Raw genomic sequence first — 14,832 nt, forward strand, 5'->3', positions numbered from 1 at the left:
GGCCGTGAGCGCGGGCTGGTCGCTGAGGTCCGCGCCCTCGCCCGCGGTGCCCGTGTCCATGTACTGGTAGCGGATCGAGTTCAGGAAGTCGACGAAGGAGATCTGGTCCGTGTTGTTCGGGTCGAGCTGCTGCACGAGGAACTCCTTCTCCTCCGCGCTGATCTGCGACTTGGACGCCATGGACAGCGAGTCGCACGCGTTCTCGAACTCCGCGCGCGAGACGACGCCCGTGCCGTCGACGTTCATGAGGCGGAAGACGGCCTCGAGCTCCGGCAGGTTGCGGTAGATGTACTCGGGGATGGGCACCTCCATGGACGACTTGACGGACGTGAAGGACGCGTTCAATTCCTCGATGAAGGGCAGGTATTCCACGGTCTTGCCCGACGCCTGGTTCGCGGGAATAAAGTGCTGGAGCAGGTGGAGCCAGGGCAGGCGGATGGCGACGACGTGGCTCATGGTGCGCGCCCACTCGGTCTTGGTGATGGAGCCGCTCTTCTTCACGTCGAGCTTGGAAAACTCCTCGCGGAGCCGCTCCTTGTACTCGTAGAGGATGAGGCGGATGCGCTCCACGGACGCCTTCGTGACCTCGGCCGCGTCGTGCTTCTGCCACTTGGCCATCTTCGAGATGTCCTCCTCGCAGCAGTACTGGTGGAGCGTCACGGAGCTCTTGTTGACGACCTCGTCCGTGTCCTTGTCCTTCGTCGTGGAGTTCAGCCGCGCGTACGCGCCCCAGTTGCTCTCGCCGTCGTAGTAGCAGGACGCGGAGAACAAGGTCATGACGCGGTTGTTGTGGTGCATCTCGTAGCCGAACTCGACGCACTCGTGGCTCCTAATGAGCTCCGTGAGCCCCTCGTTGTCGAGCCACTTCTCCGTGAAGTCGGGCCCCCACGTCGCGCCCGCGCCGCGCTTGTAGTTGGGCTCCATGCCGCTGCAGGCCTGGGGGTCGGACCAGAGCGCGTCCATGAGCGCCTGCCACTCGTCGTGCTTGATGGACCCGTAGTCCTCGCCCTCCCAGAGCTCCTCGGGCACGCCCTGGAGCGTCTTGAAGTGGTGCCGCGCGATGCCGTTGAGGTACTCGAGATCGTAGCGGCCGAGGCCGCCGTGGATGACGAGCACGGAGTCGTCGATGACCGTGGCTATCGGTAAAAACGCGAAGACCTCGGCGAAGAGCTCGGCGATCTCGATGCCCATCTTGCCCGGGTACTTGGTGAAGATCTCGTCCGTGAACCCGTACGTATCGCACACGGAGTAGTCCTCGTGGTTGCCCCGGTTGATGCGCACGCACGTCGGGTCCGCCACGGCGAGGCCGAAGAGGATGATGCACACCTCGAGCGAGTGCGTGCCGCGGTCCACGAGGTCGCCGTTGAAGACGTAGGGGTTCGTCGACGACGGCATCGAATTCTGCTCGAAGATCAATTGCAAATCGCGGAGCTGGCCGTGGAGGTCCCCGACGATGGTCACGGACTGGGACACGGCCGTCGACACGCGCACGACGTTGGGCACGTCGCGCAGCACCTTCAGGTACTCCGCCAAGATCGTCAGCACGTATTTCGGGTGGAGCATCGTCGGGCGCCGTTTCTTCTTCTTGAAGACCGTGCCCCGCGTCTTCTTCTCCTCCGGGTTCAGCAAATCGAAGTAGTGGCTCGCCAGGTCGTACATGCTGTCCATGGAGATGGGCCCGCTGCCCTTGTCGTGGGCCTGCGACTTCTTGTCGTTGATCGTCAGGTGCGGGCCGTCGTAGGACCGCTCGACGTTGATCGTCCCGGGCCAGCCCTTCTCCATGAGCTTGTCGAACTTCGTGTCCGAGGAGTTGATGGAGTCGCCCTCCTTGACGCGCTTCATGTCGGGGTAGTGCTTGACGAGCTTCGAGACGAACTTGCCCATGTCGAAGTCGCGCTTTTCGGCGTACTCCTCCATGGTCTTCGACACCTCGATGGCCATCTCGAGGTCGCTCTTGCGCCGCTTCTTGCCCGTGTCCTTGTCGACGATCAACTCGGCCTCGTCCACCTCACCCTCGTCCTCGTCCTCGTCGCCCTCGGCGATCTTCGACTCCTCGGCGCGCGCCTTCGCGGCCTTGGCCGCGAGCGCCGCGTTCTTGTCCTTGTTCTGGGGCTTCGCCGCCGCCGTGGGCCGCCGCAGCATGCGCTCGTCGCTGTCCTTCTTGTTCGTCGGCGCGTGCACGTCGATGTGGTTGAAGATGGAGTGGCGCTGCTCTAAACGCTGCAGCGGCGCCGACTTGAGGAACTGCTGCCGCGTGATGCGCCCGTTGCTCGCCATCTTGTCGAAGAGCTTGTCGTACTCGTCCTTCCACTGGGTTCCCGCGCACTCCTTCGCCGCATCCTTGTCCAGCTCCGCGGGGATCGACGCGCCGGCCCCCATGGTGTCGCTGCGACCGCTCGGGCCTCGCGACGCCGCACGAAACGTTCACCGCGCGCGCACCGCCGCCGCTACAAAGCCGCCGCGCCGCGGCGACTTCGGGTCCGGGGGACGGAGCTTAGGGGGGGCAGACGGCAGCGACGGAGCGCGACGCCGCCAGCAACCACTCTCCCTAGCGCTGTCGAAACGCGCGGCCCACACTCCGCGTATCCTCAGCGACGCGGCAGTGCCTGCAACAACGACCCCGGTGCTATTCATCAGCTATTCAACATCGAGCTCTTACCACAGCCGATGCGATGTCTCCACCATTGACGTGAGTGTGCGCCGGTGCAATGACTCTTTACCACTGAAGCGCCACCCGCAATAAACCATGGCGAAGCTCGCGGCCTGGGCCGAGCCCTTCGCGGCGGCGCAGAGCCGCCGCTGGCCCGCGGCGCTGCTCGTCGCCGCCGCTGCTGCGGTGCTCTGGGCGTCGCCGTCGCCGGCGCTCGCAGCCCTGGCCCTGGCGCTCTACTCGGCGGCGCTGCTCGCGCTCGCCGCCGAGGCGCACGCGGACGTCGCGCCGCCAATACCCGCGCCGACGCGCGGCGCCGACGTTTCGCCCAAGGCGACCGCGCCGGCCGCCGCGCGCGGCGCCAAGGCCGCCGCGCCCGCCGGCGACGCGGGGGGCCTGCGGTGCGTCGTCGCCGACGCGGGCGGCGCGCGGCGGCCCTGCGGCGCAAATGGCGTCGCCGTGCCCTTCCGGACGCGCTGCCTCGAGGGCCACGTGCGCTTCGCCGCGCGCGCCGAGGGCGAGGCGCGCACGGCGATCGCCGTCTCCGCGTCGCTGACCGAGGACGCGCCCGCGGCGCCGCCGCGCGTGCTCTGGTTCGGCGTCGAGCTCCAGGACGGCGACTACAAGGCCCCGTCGCGCGCGTTCCGCGCGACCGTCGGCGGCCTCCTGGGCCTCGCGCGGCGCTTCATGAAGTGCGAGGTGAGGTACGGGCTGTCGGGGACGCCCTTCATCGTCTTCGACGCGGCGCACGCGGCGGAGCGCTTCGAGCTCTGGGGCGCCGACGGCGTCGTCGAGCCGCCGCTCGAGGCCGCGGACGGGTCGCCGTCGGTGCGGCCCGCGGCGTCGCGCGACGCGGACTCCGTGCTGAAACGCCTCTTCGAGGCGCGCGAGTCGAGCTTCCTCGCGCTGTCCTGGTACACGAAGTTCGTCGACTTCGCGGCCTGGAAGATCGTGGAGCTGCCGGCGTTGTTTGGAAGGGAGATGGCGCTGACGCGGCTCTGGGGCGACGCGGCGATGCGCCTCGTGCTCTTCAGCGAGGACGACGAGGGGTGTAGGGACTACTGGTTCGCCATGGACTTGGACCCGCCGGAGGACGCGCTCGCGGCGCCGCGGCGGCTCGCCCCCGCGCCGTCGGCGTCGGACGTCGCGCGGCCCCCGGCCGTCGTCGTCGACGGCGACGTCGCGGCCCGCGCGTTCCTGAGGGCCGTCGGCGGCGCGCTCCGCGCCTACGACGCGGCGTCCGCGCCGTCGTCCGCGTCGCCCGACGACCTCGTCGTCCGCGCCGAGCGGCGGCGGCGCGCGCTCGCCGCGACGCGGTGGACGCGGCCCGACGCGCGGAAGCTGCTGGCGCCGGGCAGCCTCTACGACTTTTTGGCGGCCGCGCCTCCCGACGGCCGCGGCGCCGCGGCGCTCGTGGAAATCTTCGCACACGGCTGGATCGCGGGGCGGATTTCCGTGGACGACGGCGCGGCGTCCTTCGCGCCCGACGCGCGGCCGTCCGTCTTCTCCTCAGGCCCCGCGCTCGCGGACGTGCTGAGCTTCAAGTCCGTGTCCCGCGTCGACGTCTGTTTGGACCCCTCCCTGCCGGGCCTGGGCGTCGCGACGCTCGCCACGCCGCACCGGCGCTGGCGCGTGGCGCTGGCGTCGGTCGCGGCCGCGGAGCGGCTCCGCGCGGCCGTCGGCCGCGCGCGCGAGCGGCCGCGGTCGCCGCTGAAGCGGCACCGCCGCGACGCCGACTACTCGTCCGCGGGGGGCACGGGCGCCCTCTACCGCTGGTCCGCGCGCGCCGCGGGCCACGTCGACGGCCTCCACGAGTTCGCGGGACCGCGCGTCGTCCTCAACCGGTTTTGCACGAAAGGAGACAACAGTTCTACCGCCGACGTCGCGGCGCTGCCGGGCCGGGCGCTCGCGCTGCTTCTGGACGCGACGGCGGGCGACGACCTGGGTGTACTCGAGGAAGCGCTCGAGGCCTGCGCGGCGCTGCGGTCGCTGGACGGCGGCGCGGTCGCGCGGCTGCGCGGCGCCGAGGCGACGGCGTTCGCGTTGAACCTCTACCACGTCGTCGTCGCGCACGCGCAGCTCGAAGGCGCCTTCCCCGTCTGGGGCGGCGACGGCGAGCTGCGGGACGTGGCGCTCCTGAAGCACCGGGTGTTGCCTTCCGTGCTGTCGCTCGCGGACGCGCTGTCGCGCGCGACGTACGTCGTCGCGGGCAAACCCGTCGCGCCCGCGGACCTCGAGCACGGCGTCATCCGCAAGTTCAGCGCGCGCGCCGCGACGATCTTCAGCGGGCTCGTCGTCGCGGACCGGCCCTGCCCGCTGGCGCTCGCCGCGCCGGAGCGGCGGGACCCGCGGCTCGGGCTGGCGTTACACGCGGGCGTCGCGGCGTCGGGCCCCGCGCGCGTGCCCGTCTACGCCGCGGCGACCCTCGACGCGCAGCTGGACGCGACGGCGGCGCGGGTGGTGGCGCACTTTTTCCTCTCGAACGAAGCGCAGATCACGTTGCCGCCGGTGGCGCGCTACTTCGGCGACGACTTCGTCGACGGCGGCGGCGCGGACCGCGCGCGGCTCGCCGGCGCCGTCGCGGCTTTTTTGCCCGGCGACCTGAAGGCGACCTTCGCGGCGCGGCGCCGGCGGAAGTTGCCCGTGAAGATCGCGGCCTTCGACTGCGCGGCGGCGGCGCTCGCGCCGTTGGACGGCGGCCGGCCGCGCGCGGGCTACTTCGACGAGAGCGGCGACGACGCGAGCTCGACGACGACGGACGTGTCCCTGCCGCGCGCGCGGTCCGCGTCCTACTAAGCGCTCGCTACTAGGCGCTCGCTACTAAGCGCGCTTACGGAGCCTGGCCCGCTTCTCCTTCCGGATCCGGTAGTTGCGAACGCCGAGCGCGAGTGCCTCCGCGCCGTAGGCGCCGGCGGAGGACCAGCCGCTCAGGCCGAGGAGCGCGTGGACGTACGATAAAGCGCCGGCCACCAAAAGGAAGCGGAGGACGAGCTGCTGCCAGCAGTTGGAGCCGAGCGGGAGCGGCGCGTCGTCGAAGTACGCGTTGTCCGGGTCCAGCAGCGGCAGCACCAAATCGACGAGCTCGTCCCGGTCGAGGCCGCTCAGCGTCGACCGCTTGTAGCCCTTGGCGACGAGCACGGCCTTGAGCTGGCCCGCGGCCTCGGCGCGCAGCTCCGCGCGCGTGGGCGAGCGGCGCAGCTCCATGACGTACTTCGTCTCCAGGGCCGTCGGGTTGTCGTCGACGCGGCCGAGGATCGGCTCCGTCGCGCCCGTCGTTCCCTGCGCGTCCTCCACCTCCCGCTGGCGCAGCTCGCTGGCGCCGGACGCGTCCATCGTCTCGGTGGGCGGCGCGTCGATGAAGCACATCACTTTGATGTCAAGGTTCGCTAAATGCCACAGTGCTTGCTCGGTGATGTGAGCATCGGTCGGGCAGCCTCTGTGCGACGACCATGGGCGATTGGCGCAGCCCGGACCCCTGGTTCGACGACGATGACGACGAAATCAGCGCCGCGCTCACGAACCTCAAACTCCACAAGCCCAAAACATACACGACACAATCCCTTGCAACCTACCGCGCGGCCTGCATCGCCCTGCGGCGCCGCGGCGTGCCCGGCGCCGTGTGCCGGAGCCATCTGTCGCAACTCGTCCTCTACCGGCGCGCCGCGCGCGCGCCGCACCCGACGCGGCGCAAAGGGCATCCGCTGCCGCCGCTGATCCACGCGCTCTACCGGGCGCACCCTGGCCTGCGCGCCGCGCTGGCGCGGAGCGTCGCGCCGCCCCCGTTTTGCCCGTCCTCGCTGCCGACGGCCTCCGACGCCGCCGCGGCGCCGAGCGCCGCGGCGGCGACGCGCCTGCTCCTGAGCGTCTTCGAGGCCATGGACGCCGACGACGCGGCCGGCGACCCCCGGGGCGAGGCCTGCCGCGCGGCCGTGGCCGCGTGGGCCGCGGAGCTCGAGGCGGCGGCGGGCGCGGCCGGCGTGCCCCTCGAGGTCGACGCGCCCGCGGACTGGTTCCGGCTCGCGCACGTCGTGCTGAGCTGCCTGCCGAGCGAGGCGATCGGCGCCTGCTTCTGCGGCCCCTTCGGCCGCGCGGACCGCTACACGTTCCCGGCGTGCAATCACGCGGTCGAGCAGACCGACGACGACGTCTGGATCCAGCAGGCGCCCGCGGAGCGCGCGTCGACGCTCGCGGACGCGCTGCGCGCGCGGCCGCCGCCGCAGCCGCTCCACGACGCCGCGGGCGCGGCGCAGCGCATCCGCTGCCCGCAGTGCGGCGTCGCCGGGCCGGCGCTCCACGAGCTCGTGCCCCGCTTCCTGCCCGCGTCCGCGGCGCGGGCGCCGACGGTGCTGTGGATCGTCATCCTGCGCTCCAAGGCCGACGGCCTCAGCCGGCACCGCGTCGCCATCCCCGAGGCCCTCTACTTCGACGCGGCGACGGGCGAGCCGGCGGCGCTCGAGCGAGGCGAGCCGGCGCCGGGCGGGGTCCGCCGCTACGTCCTCAGCGGCGTCATGCTCTTCCACAGCAAGCGCGAGCGCGACGACCCGCCGCCGGAGTTCGACGGCGACTCGGGCGGGCGCTACAGCATCTGCATGGCCCTCGCGCCCGGAGATTTCTACTGGTTCGGCGACGAGGAGGCCGGCGCCGCGCCCGTCCGCGGCGCCGCGGCCGACGACCTCCTCTCGCGCCACGGCCACTCGGCCTTCTACAACGCGGACCTCGCCTGCCGCCCCGTCGAGGACGGCTAACACTGATTCCGGATCTTCGGGGGCTTAGGCGGGGGAGGGGCGGGCTATGTGCAGCACAAACACGCGCGCGTTCGTCGCGCTCCTTCGAATTGCTTTGCGCGGCCTAGGCGGCGTCGACGAGGACGAAGTCGTCGTCGGCCTCGACGGTCTCCCACGTGTGGTCCGCGGCGTCGAGGGCGGGCCCCGGGGCCGGGCCGGGCGAGCTGTTCTCCTTGCCCTCGGCGCTCGGATACGCCGCGGCCGGCGCCGCGGCGGCGCGGGGCTTGAGGACGGGCTCCGCGGGGACGAGCGGCTTGGACGGCGGCGGGTCCCGGCGGCTCTGCCTGGGCGAGCGCGCGTCGAGGGCGCTGTCCTTGATGCACATAGATAGGCACTGGTTGAGGAAGCTGATGTTCTTTTCCTTCTTGTACGATCTACTGCGAAGCATCGTGGATTTGGCGCAGAGGGTCGTTTGAGAGCGATAAGGTTTTGCAGAGGGCGCTGGACGGTCGGCGTCGCGACGCGGGCTGAAGGGCAGAGTGACACGACGAACAAGCTCTCCCTTTGTTTACGCGCAGCAAGAGCACTCGCTGCACGGCGAGTCAAGTTGGGCGATTTGTCGTTTGTATTCGACACAGATTGCAGAGACGGTGCCCCAAGGCTGCCCAGCAGCGTTGGCACCGCCCCCCGCGCCGTGGCGGCGGCGGGCCGCGGCGGCCATGACGACGGTGTCGCAGAGCTCGCAGGTGTTCCTGCCCATCCCCGAGGCGAAGCGCCACGCCAACGACGTCGAGCACGCCACGGAGCTGCTCCACGTCGTGCGCAACGAGCTCTGCCTGCCGCGCGTCAAGAACCCGAACGAGTGCGAGGCGCGGGCGCTCCGCGCGCTGCGGGCGATCCAGGCCCTGGCCCACGGGTCCTGCGGCGACCTGCCCGGCGCGACGGCGCGCGACGTCCGCGACGCGCTCGTCCTCGACGAGGAGCAGCGGCCGAGCCTCGCGAGCCTCGTGGCGCTGCTGTCGCCGCAGTACTCCGGGTCGACGCGGCGCGCGGCGGCGAACGTGATCCACGGTCTAGCGACGCCGGACGTCGTCGAGACGGGCATTGACGGCGGCTGGGACGTGGCCACGCAGACGCACCGGCAGCACGCGCTGGGGAAAGAGCCGCTCCTCGTCGAGTACCTCGTGAGCTGGCTCCAGCAGTGCGTCGTGCGCCACGAGGCCCAGACCCACATCGACGGCGAGGACAACGACGCGTCCAAGGGCGCCTACTGGCGCCGGCGGAAGATGGTCAACGAGCCCATCGACCAGCGGAAATTGAAGGATAAAAAAAAGAAGAAGAAGCGCGGCGAGAAGGAGGACGACGACGCCGAGGGCGCGACGGCCTGGAAGCCCCGGGAGACGGAGATGTGCCTGCTCCTCTGCCGCTGCCTCCGGTCCCTCTGCGTCAACGCGGACAACGCGACGCGCCTCGCGGGCGCGGGCGCCGTGCCGCCTTTGCTCACGGTGCTGCGCCACGCGCCGCCGGACTGCCTCCTCGCGGCGGCGGGCTGCCTCATCCCCATCGCCATCTGGCAGCCCAAGCTCATCTCCATCCACGGCGGCGTGCCGCTCCTCGTGCGCATGCTCAACGCGCCGCTCCAGCCCCTGAGCCGCCTGAGCGCGGTGCAAATATTGGCCCAGCTCGTCGTCGACGAGACGGACTGCGGGCGCTTGGTGGACGGCGGCGGCCTCCACCCGCTCCTCGCCCTCGCCCTCGACGGCCGGGGCCAGCGGAAGAACAAGGCCGGGTCCGCCGCGTGGGAGCGGCACACGCGCGACGCCGCGCGCGAATCGACCGCCGGTTCGGGACGTCCCGACCAAACTTTGAAATTCTCGAGCTCGGTCAAATCGATTCGGCTGATTTTTGGACGGATCGATGGCTCTCATCGAGTTCTCGAAGCACAGCGGATGTGTCAAAACCGTGCGAATACGCCCACATTGAAGTCGATTTGAAGATTTGATTCGCGCGCAGGCGCGACGGCGCGCTCTGGACGTGCGCGCGCATCGCGGCCCACGGCGACTACGTGGATCTGTTGTTGGACGCGCGGTGCCGCCGCGCGATCACGCACGCGCTCGCGGGCCACGACGGCGCGTCGGACTTCGCCAAGGAGGCCGCGCTGATGCTGCTGTTGAAGCTCGCGAACGCGCGGGGCGCGGGCGAGGACACCGCGAACGTCGGCAGCGACGCCTGGAAGCGCGAGTTCGCCCTCGAGGCCGTGCCCCTCGTCGCGGCCTGCGCCCTGGGCAACAACCCGGAGCCCGTGCGCGCGCAGGCCGCGCAGGCCGCCGTCGACCTCTACGTCACGGACGGCAGCCGCCACCTCTTGTGCTTCGGCGCCGACGAGCGCACGGAGGCGACGACGTCCGACTCGGAGTACGCCAACGACACCTACCTCGAGGTCGTCTACGGCCGCGACTCCGACGAGTGCGCCGCGCACCGCGCGGAGGTCGCGCGCCTGCCCGCCAAGGCGAAGCGCCGCGGCGGCTTGCTCCAGGTCGACACCGTGGACGTCGCCAAGGTCGAGGAGGAGACGCGGACGAAGGAGCGCAAGCACCGCAAGTACGCGGGCCCGCCGTCGGGGAAACTGCTCATCTACGACGAGGAGGAGTGCGACGCGCTACAGAACGCGCCGATGAAGAAGGGCGTCGCCGGGCGCCTCGTGTCCCAGCTCGAGAACGTGTCCCAGCCGCGCAAGGTCGCCTTCGACGGCGCCAAGTTCGTCTGGGAGACGCGCGACAAGGCGTCGGGCCACGCCGCGGTCCGCGCGGCACTCGACCGGCGAGCCGGGGGGGTCCCGACCGAACTTCGGAACTCGCTCGCTCGGTCGCATCGATGCGGCTCATGTTTGGATGATTCTCCTCGAGCTCTCGAAGCGCGGCCGAAGAGCTTGTATCGAACCATTCTCATACATGGACGTCGGGTCGGAGCTTCGAGGTCCGCGCAGGTCGCGGTGTGCAACGCGCACAACAAGTACGAGCAGGACTTCGCGGCGCTCCAGGCGGACCCGGCGCGGCTCCAGGAGGCGAAGAACAAGGCCAAGAAGCACAACAAGCAGCTCAACCCCTTCAAGAAGCGCATGCCCGACCCCACGGTGAAGCAGGACCTCAAGGACGGGCTGCCCGACGGCGAGGTCGACGTGCCCGAGAGCTACCGGTCCCTCTTCTGCGGCCAGATCACGGGCTGCCACACGGCCACCGTCGAGCTTTTGGCACTCACGGGCGTGCCGGAGACGGCGGAGGTCAACGCTTTGGGCTGCTTCGTCGTGCGGACGACGGAGACCGCGATCCTCTGCGAGTGCGTGCCCGACCGGCCCAAGTTCGGCCCGCCGCCCGTCACCGTCGAGGGCAAGCGGAAGCTCGCCGAGGAGACGTGCATGGAGTGGATCGTGCACCTGTTGGGGCTGCTCGAGGACGAGATGAACGACCTGGGGTTGGAGTTCGACATCGCGCAGTACGACGCGCGCGCGGCCGCGGCCAAGGAGGCCAAGGAGAAGAAGGCCAAGGCGAAGCACCGGAAGGAGGGCCAGGTCGAGGTCCTCGTGAAGGACCCGACGGCGCCGACGCCCATGAAGTGGGAGGACTTCGTGCGGCGCGCCGCGCCCGAGGGCGAGCCGGACGCGACGGGCAGGCCGGGCCCGCCGGCCGTGCCGCTGCTGCGCGGCCGGCACCCGAACGTGCTCGCGGAGCTGTGGACCATGGTGCTGCACCGCAGCTCCCTGGCGCTCGTGGCCCACGGCTGCGCCGCGATGCTGAACCTCATCTCCGAGCCCGGCGTCAACGCGCACGTCCGCGCCAAGTACCAGGACGAGATCAGGAAGGTGCCGGAGACTTTGAGCCAGGGCATCGCGTCGTCGTCCAAGGACCTGATCATGAAGAAGCTCGAGATCCTCTTCATGCTCAAGGAGCTCGACCTCGTGGAGGCGAACCTGTTCCGGCTCGACAAGAAGATGCGGACGCGCTACAAGTCCGTCGTGCTCTACTGGCGCAAGCACCTGGGCTACAGCGCGCTGAGTTCGGCCACGGAGGGCTTCGACAAGCAGACGCTGCGGCGGCTCCAGGAGACCTTCGCGGAGATCGACGAGGACGGGAGCGGCTACCTGAGCCCCGAGGAGCTCGCGGCGCTCTTCAAGAAGCTGCGCATGCCCATGTCCCAGTCCAAGCTCGAGGACATCGTCGACGAGGTCGACATCGACGGCAACGGGCTCATCGACTTCGAGGAGTTCCTGCTGGTCGTGAAGAACATGAAGAACATGAAGTCCGTGCAGTCGAAGCTCGGCGTGGCCCTGGCCAAGGGCGCGAACAGCGGCGTGCTGGGGAACTTCGTGGGCGACGCGACGGCGGGGATTTTTTCGGGGTCCGAGGGCCTCGGCGGCATGTTCGGCCCCAACCGCAAGGTGAAGCTGAAGAAGGCCATCGACGACAACCGGCGCGAGAAGCTCACCGACGAGATCAAGGAGGTCGACAAGGACGTGCTCGAGTACCAGCACAACCACAAGGAGTTCTTCATGAAGCGCTACCAGATCAAGGGCGACTGGGTCCTCGTCGCGAAGCTCGTCTACGCCGCGGCGCTCGACTGGGGCGACGGCGTCGTCTCCGCCGAGCCGTTGATCCAGACGCTCGTCAACAACCCGCAGTGGGTCGAGCAGCTCGGCTTCGCGAAGAAGCGGCGGGGCATGGCCATGGACAAGCACGCCCAGGCCAAGTACCAGGACACGCTGCGCCTCGCGTCGACGTACCAGACGCTGTCGGAGCAGGCCGCGGCCGCGGGCATCGCGAGGCGCGGCGGCGGCGGCGACGACGACGCGAGCGACGGCGGCGACGACGACGACGAGCACTGGGACTACCAGACCTTCGAGGACAACGTCGTCAAGCTCATCCGCGCGTTCCGGCGGTCCGAGCAGCAGGCGCGCGAGGACAAGCTCAAGCGCGAGGAGAACATGGAGCGCGTCGCGAAGAAGAAGCCCGTCGTCGCGTCGCGGCTCCGGCGCCTCGCGCTCGGCTCCAAGGCCGACGTCCCGGACCCCGACGCGTAGTTCTTAGCCCGCGTCGCGGTAGCCCAGCGCCGTCAGGTAGACGTCGTACCAGAAGGGCAGGTAGAGGTGGGACACGTCGAAGCTCTGCTTCGACATCGTCGCGTAGGCGCGCTCCAAAAACTGCGGCGTCACGTTGGACCAGTTGGAGACGAGGATCACGGGCAGGTGCCGCAGGAGCGCGTTGCGCTGGTCGTAGGCCGTCGCGTCGACGAGCGGGATCGCGCCGCTGACGAGCGCCTCGTACTCGCGGTAGCACTGCTCGCCGATGCCGTTGGGCGAGTAGACGAATTTCGAGTGGAGCATGAGGAGGGGCATGTGCGTGTCGTAGTTGCCCTGCATGCCCTTGACCGTGCCGTAGCGCCCGTTGAGCAGCAGCGCGATCTCGTTCTCGAGCCGGGCCTTGCCCGGGTCGCTCCTCGGCTGGTGGATGTGGTGGCTCTTCCCCACGTCGGCGGGGCAGTCGAAGGCCGCGTAGCGGTCCAGGAGCTGCGTGTGCTCCAACCGTCCGACGTGGAAGCCGTCGACGTTCATGCAGCAGCACAGCAGGAGCCGGTCGCGCGTCGCGGCGCGCGCGTCGACGGCCGGGTGCTCCAAGAACGCGTGCCAGAGGCTGACGCCGCGGACGCCGATGACGCGCTCGCGGATGCGCCCGTAGGCCGGCTTGTGCTTCGGCAGGTTCGCGACGTTGTTCGCCGTGCCCAGCGCCAGATAGGACAGGAGCGCGGGCTTGGGCCGCCACTTGCCCGGGTCGAAGAAGTCGACGACGACGGACTTGCCCGTCGGGTGCCGCACGGGGTCGCCCTGCTTCGTGAAGCCGCCGTTCCCGTAGAGCTCCTCCCGCAGCGCCCGCACGCAGGGGCCGAAGTGGGGGTTCTTGCGCCAGACGTCGTCGAAGATGGCCTCGGGCGTGATGACCTTCTCCGGGAGATAGTGGTAGAGCGACGCGATCATCGGGTTCAGCGATGTCAGGTCGCCGGCCGTGGAGCAGCCCTTGCGCGGGTGCACGTGGACGTCGCTGATCGCCGCGAAGGCGTGGGGGTGCGCGAGCAGGTTCAGGAGGGGGTCGAGGCCGTAGTCGCCGTCGTCGGGGTTCGCCTTGTTGTACCTGGGCAGGAACCAAAAATATGCAACACGACTTCAGTGTGCTGTGAAATCGAACAGGTCCGACACGAGCGTTGAGCGTTTTGGAAAAGAAACTCGCCGAGAGATGACGATTCGTCCAAAAATCAGCCGAAACGACTTCGATTTGACCGAGCTAGAGAGGTTTTTTGCTGGACCGGGCCAGTCTACTGCTTGTTTCCCACACAGTGTCGTGCTTGCCCCTGACCTCGTCGAGCACCGTCTTCTCGCGCTTCGCGTGGAAGCGGATGTTGGCCCCGAGGCGCGTCGACTCGAGCCAGTAGAGCACGCAGCAGCGGAAGCAGCACTTGAGCGACCGGTAGGGCTGGCCGAACAAGACGCGCGCGCGGAGGCAGTCGCGCGGCGCGGCGACGGCCGGGCACGGCGCGAAGAGGTCGCAGGTCGCTTCGGAGGCGAGGCAGGTCTCGATGCCCCGCTTCGTCTGCGACGCGGCGGGCAGCGGGGCCAACGTCGGCGCCGGGCCCTCGCGCAATTTCGACGCGTCGTGATCCCAGTGGATCTCCGGCGCGGCCGTCGCCGCCGCGACGTCGTAGCCGTAGCGCGCGGCCATGGCCAGGAACGCGCGCAGCGTCGCCGGGCCGTCGACGCCCGGCGGCCAGACCGCGCGCTCGAGGTGGCCGCGCGCGAGCACGGCCCAGCCGGCGCGTCGCCGTCGCGTTGCCCAATCGCAGCACCCGCTCGTCGCAGTGGTGCGGCTTGCGGTCCCGGTTGCTAAAGGCGAGCACGCAGAGCCGGAACATGACGTCCTGGATGCGTTTCGCGCTGTCGAGGCTCTCGATCTTCAGCCGCTCGTGCGCGGATCTTTCGACGAAGTCGTTCCACGCGACGTACGCGGCCACGGCCCAGCCTGGGCAGCACAAGGGTGATTCAACGTCGCTTCAATGTGAGTGTTCCGCGCGCGCGCGTTCCGGAAAAAGCACCCACGCTTCGAGACCGTTCCGAGAGATGATCGCTCGTCCAAAAATCAGCCGAAACGAGTGGAAAAGGACCGAGATCGGAGCCTTTGAAGTTGGGAATGTCGCTCTCTTGTGCTGCCCCGGGCCCAGCCCAAACGCTCCTCCCAGGGCGCGTCGCAGGCGTAGGCCTCGGCGCACCGGTAGCGCAGGCGCGGCCACTCCGTGAAGGCCTCCAAGAAGCGGATCACGGGCGCGCCGGCGCCCATGAGCCGCTGGACGACGCGGAGCGGGCACCGCGTGAGGTGAACCGCGTGCTTCCAGCGGGGCCGGAAGGCGTTCTGGTAGTCT

At 69.8% G+C, this 14,832-nt stretch overlaps 3 protein-coding genes across 3 annotated transcripts; 2 read left to right on the forward strand and 1 right to left on the reverse strand.

Moving 5' to 3' along the window:
- Window positions 1-69: 69 nt before the first annotated feature.
- AURANDRAFT_30747 (hypothetical protein) lies at window positions 70-1,563 on the reverse strand (the record flags this gene model as incomplete). Its single annotated transcript, XM_009041490.1, has 1 exon — window positions 70-1,563. A coding segment is annotated over one exon (1,494 nt), but the record flags the coding sequence as incomplete, so codon positions are not given.
- Window positions 1,564-2,746: 1,183 nt separating this feature from the next.
- Window positions 2,747-5,446, forward strand: AURANDRAFT_66326 (hypothetical protein; the record flags this gene model as incomplete). Its single annotated transcript, XM_009041451.1, has 1 exon — window positions 2,747-5,446. The coding sequence occupies one exon, from the start codon at window positions 2,747-2,749 to the stop codon at window positions 5,444-5,446; it is 2,700 nt and encodes an 899-aa protein (XP_009039699.1).
- Window positions 5,447-11,449: 6,003 nt separating this feature from the next.
- Window positions 11,450-11,689, forward strand: AURANDRAFT_16660 (hypothetical protein; the record flags this gene model as incomplete). Its single annotated transcript, XM_009041452.1, has 1 exon — window positions 11,450-11,689. A coding segment is annotated over one exon (240 nt), but the record flags the coding sequence as incomplete, so codon positions are not given.
- Between the last annotated feature and the right edge of the window lie 3,143 nt (window positions 11,690-14,832).

Source organism: Aureococcus anophagefferens (genome assembly GCF_000186865.1).
Source record: "Aureococcus anophagefferens unplaced genomic scaffold AURANscaffold_21, whole genome shotgun sequence".
Classification (NCBI taxonomy): Eukaryota; class Pelagophyceae; order Pelagomonadales; family Pelagomonadaceae; genus Aureococcus; species Aureococcus anophagefferens.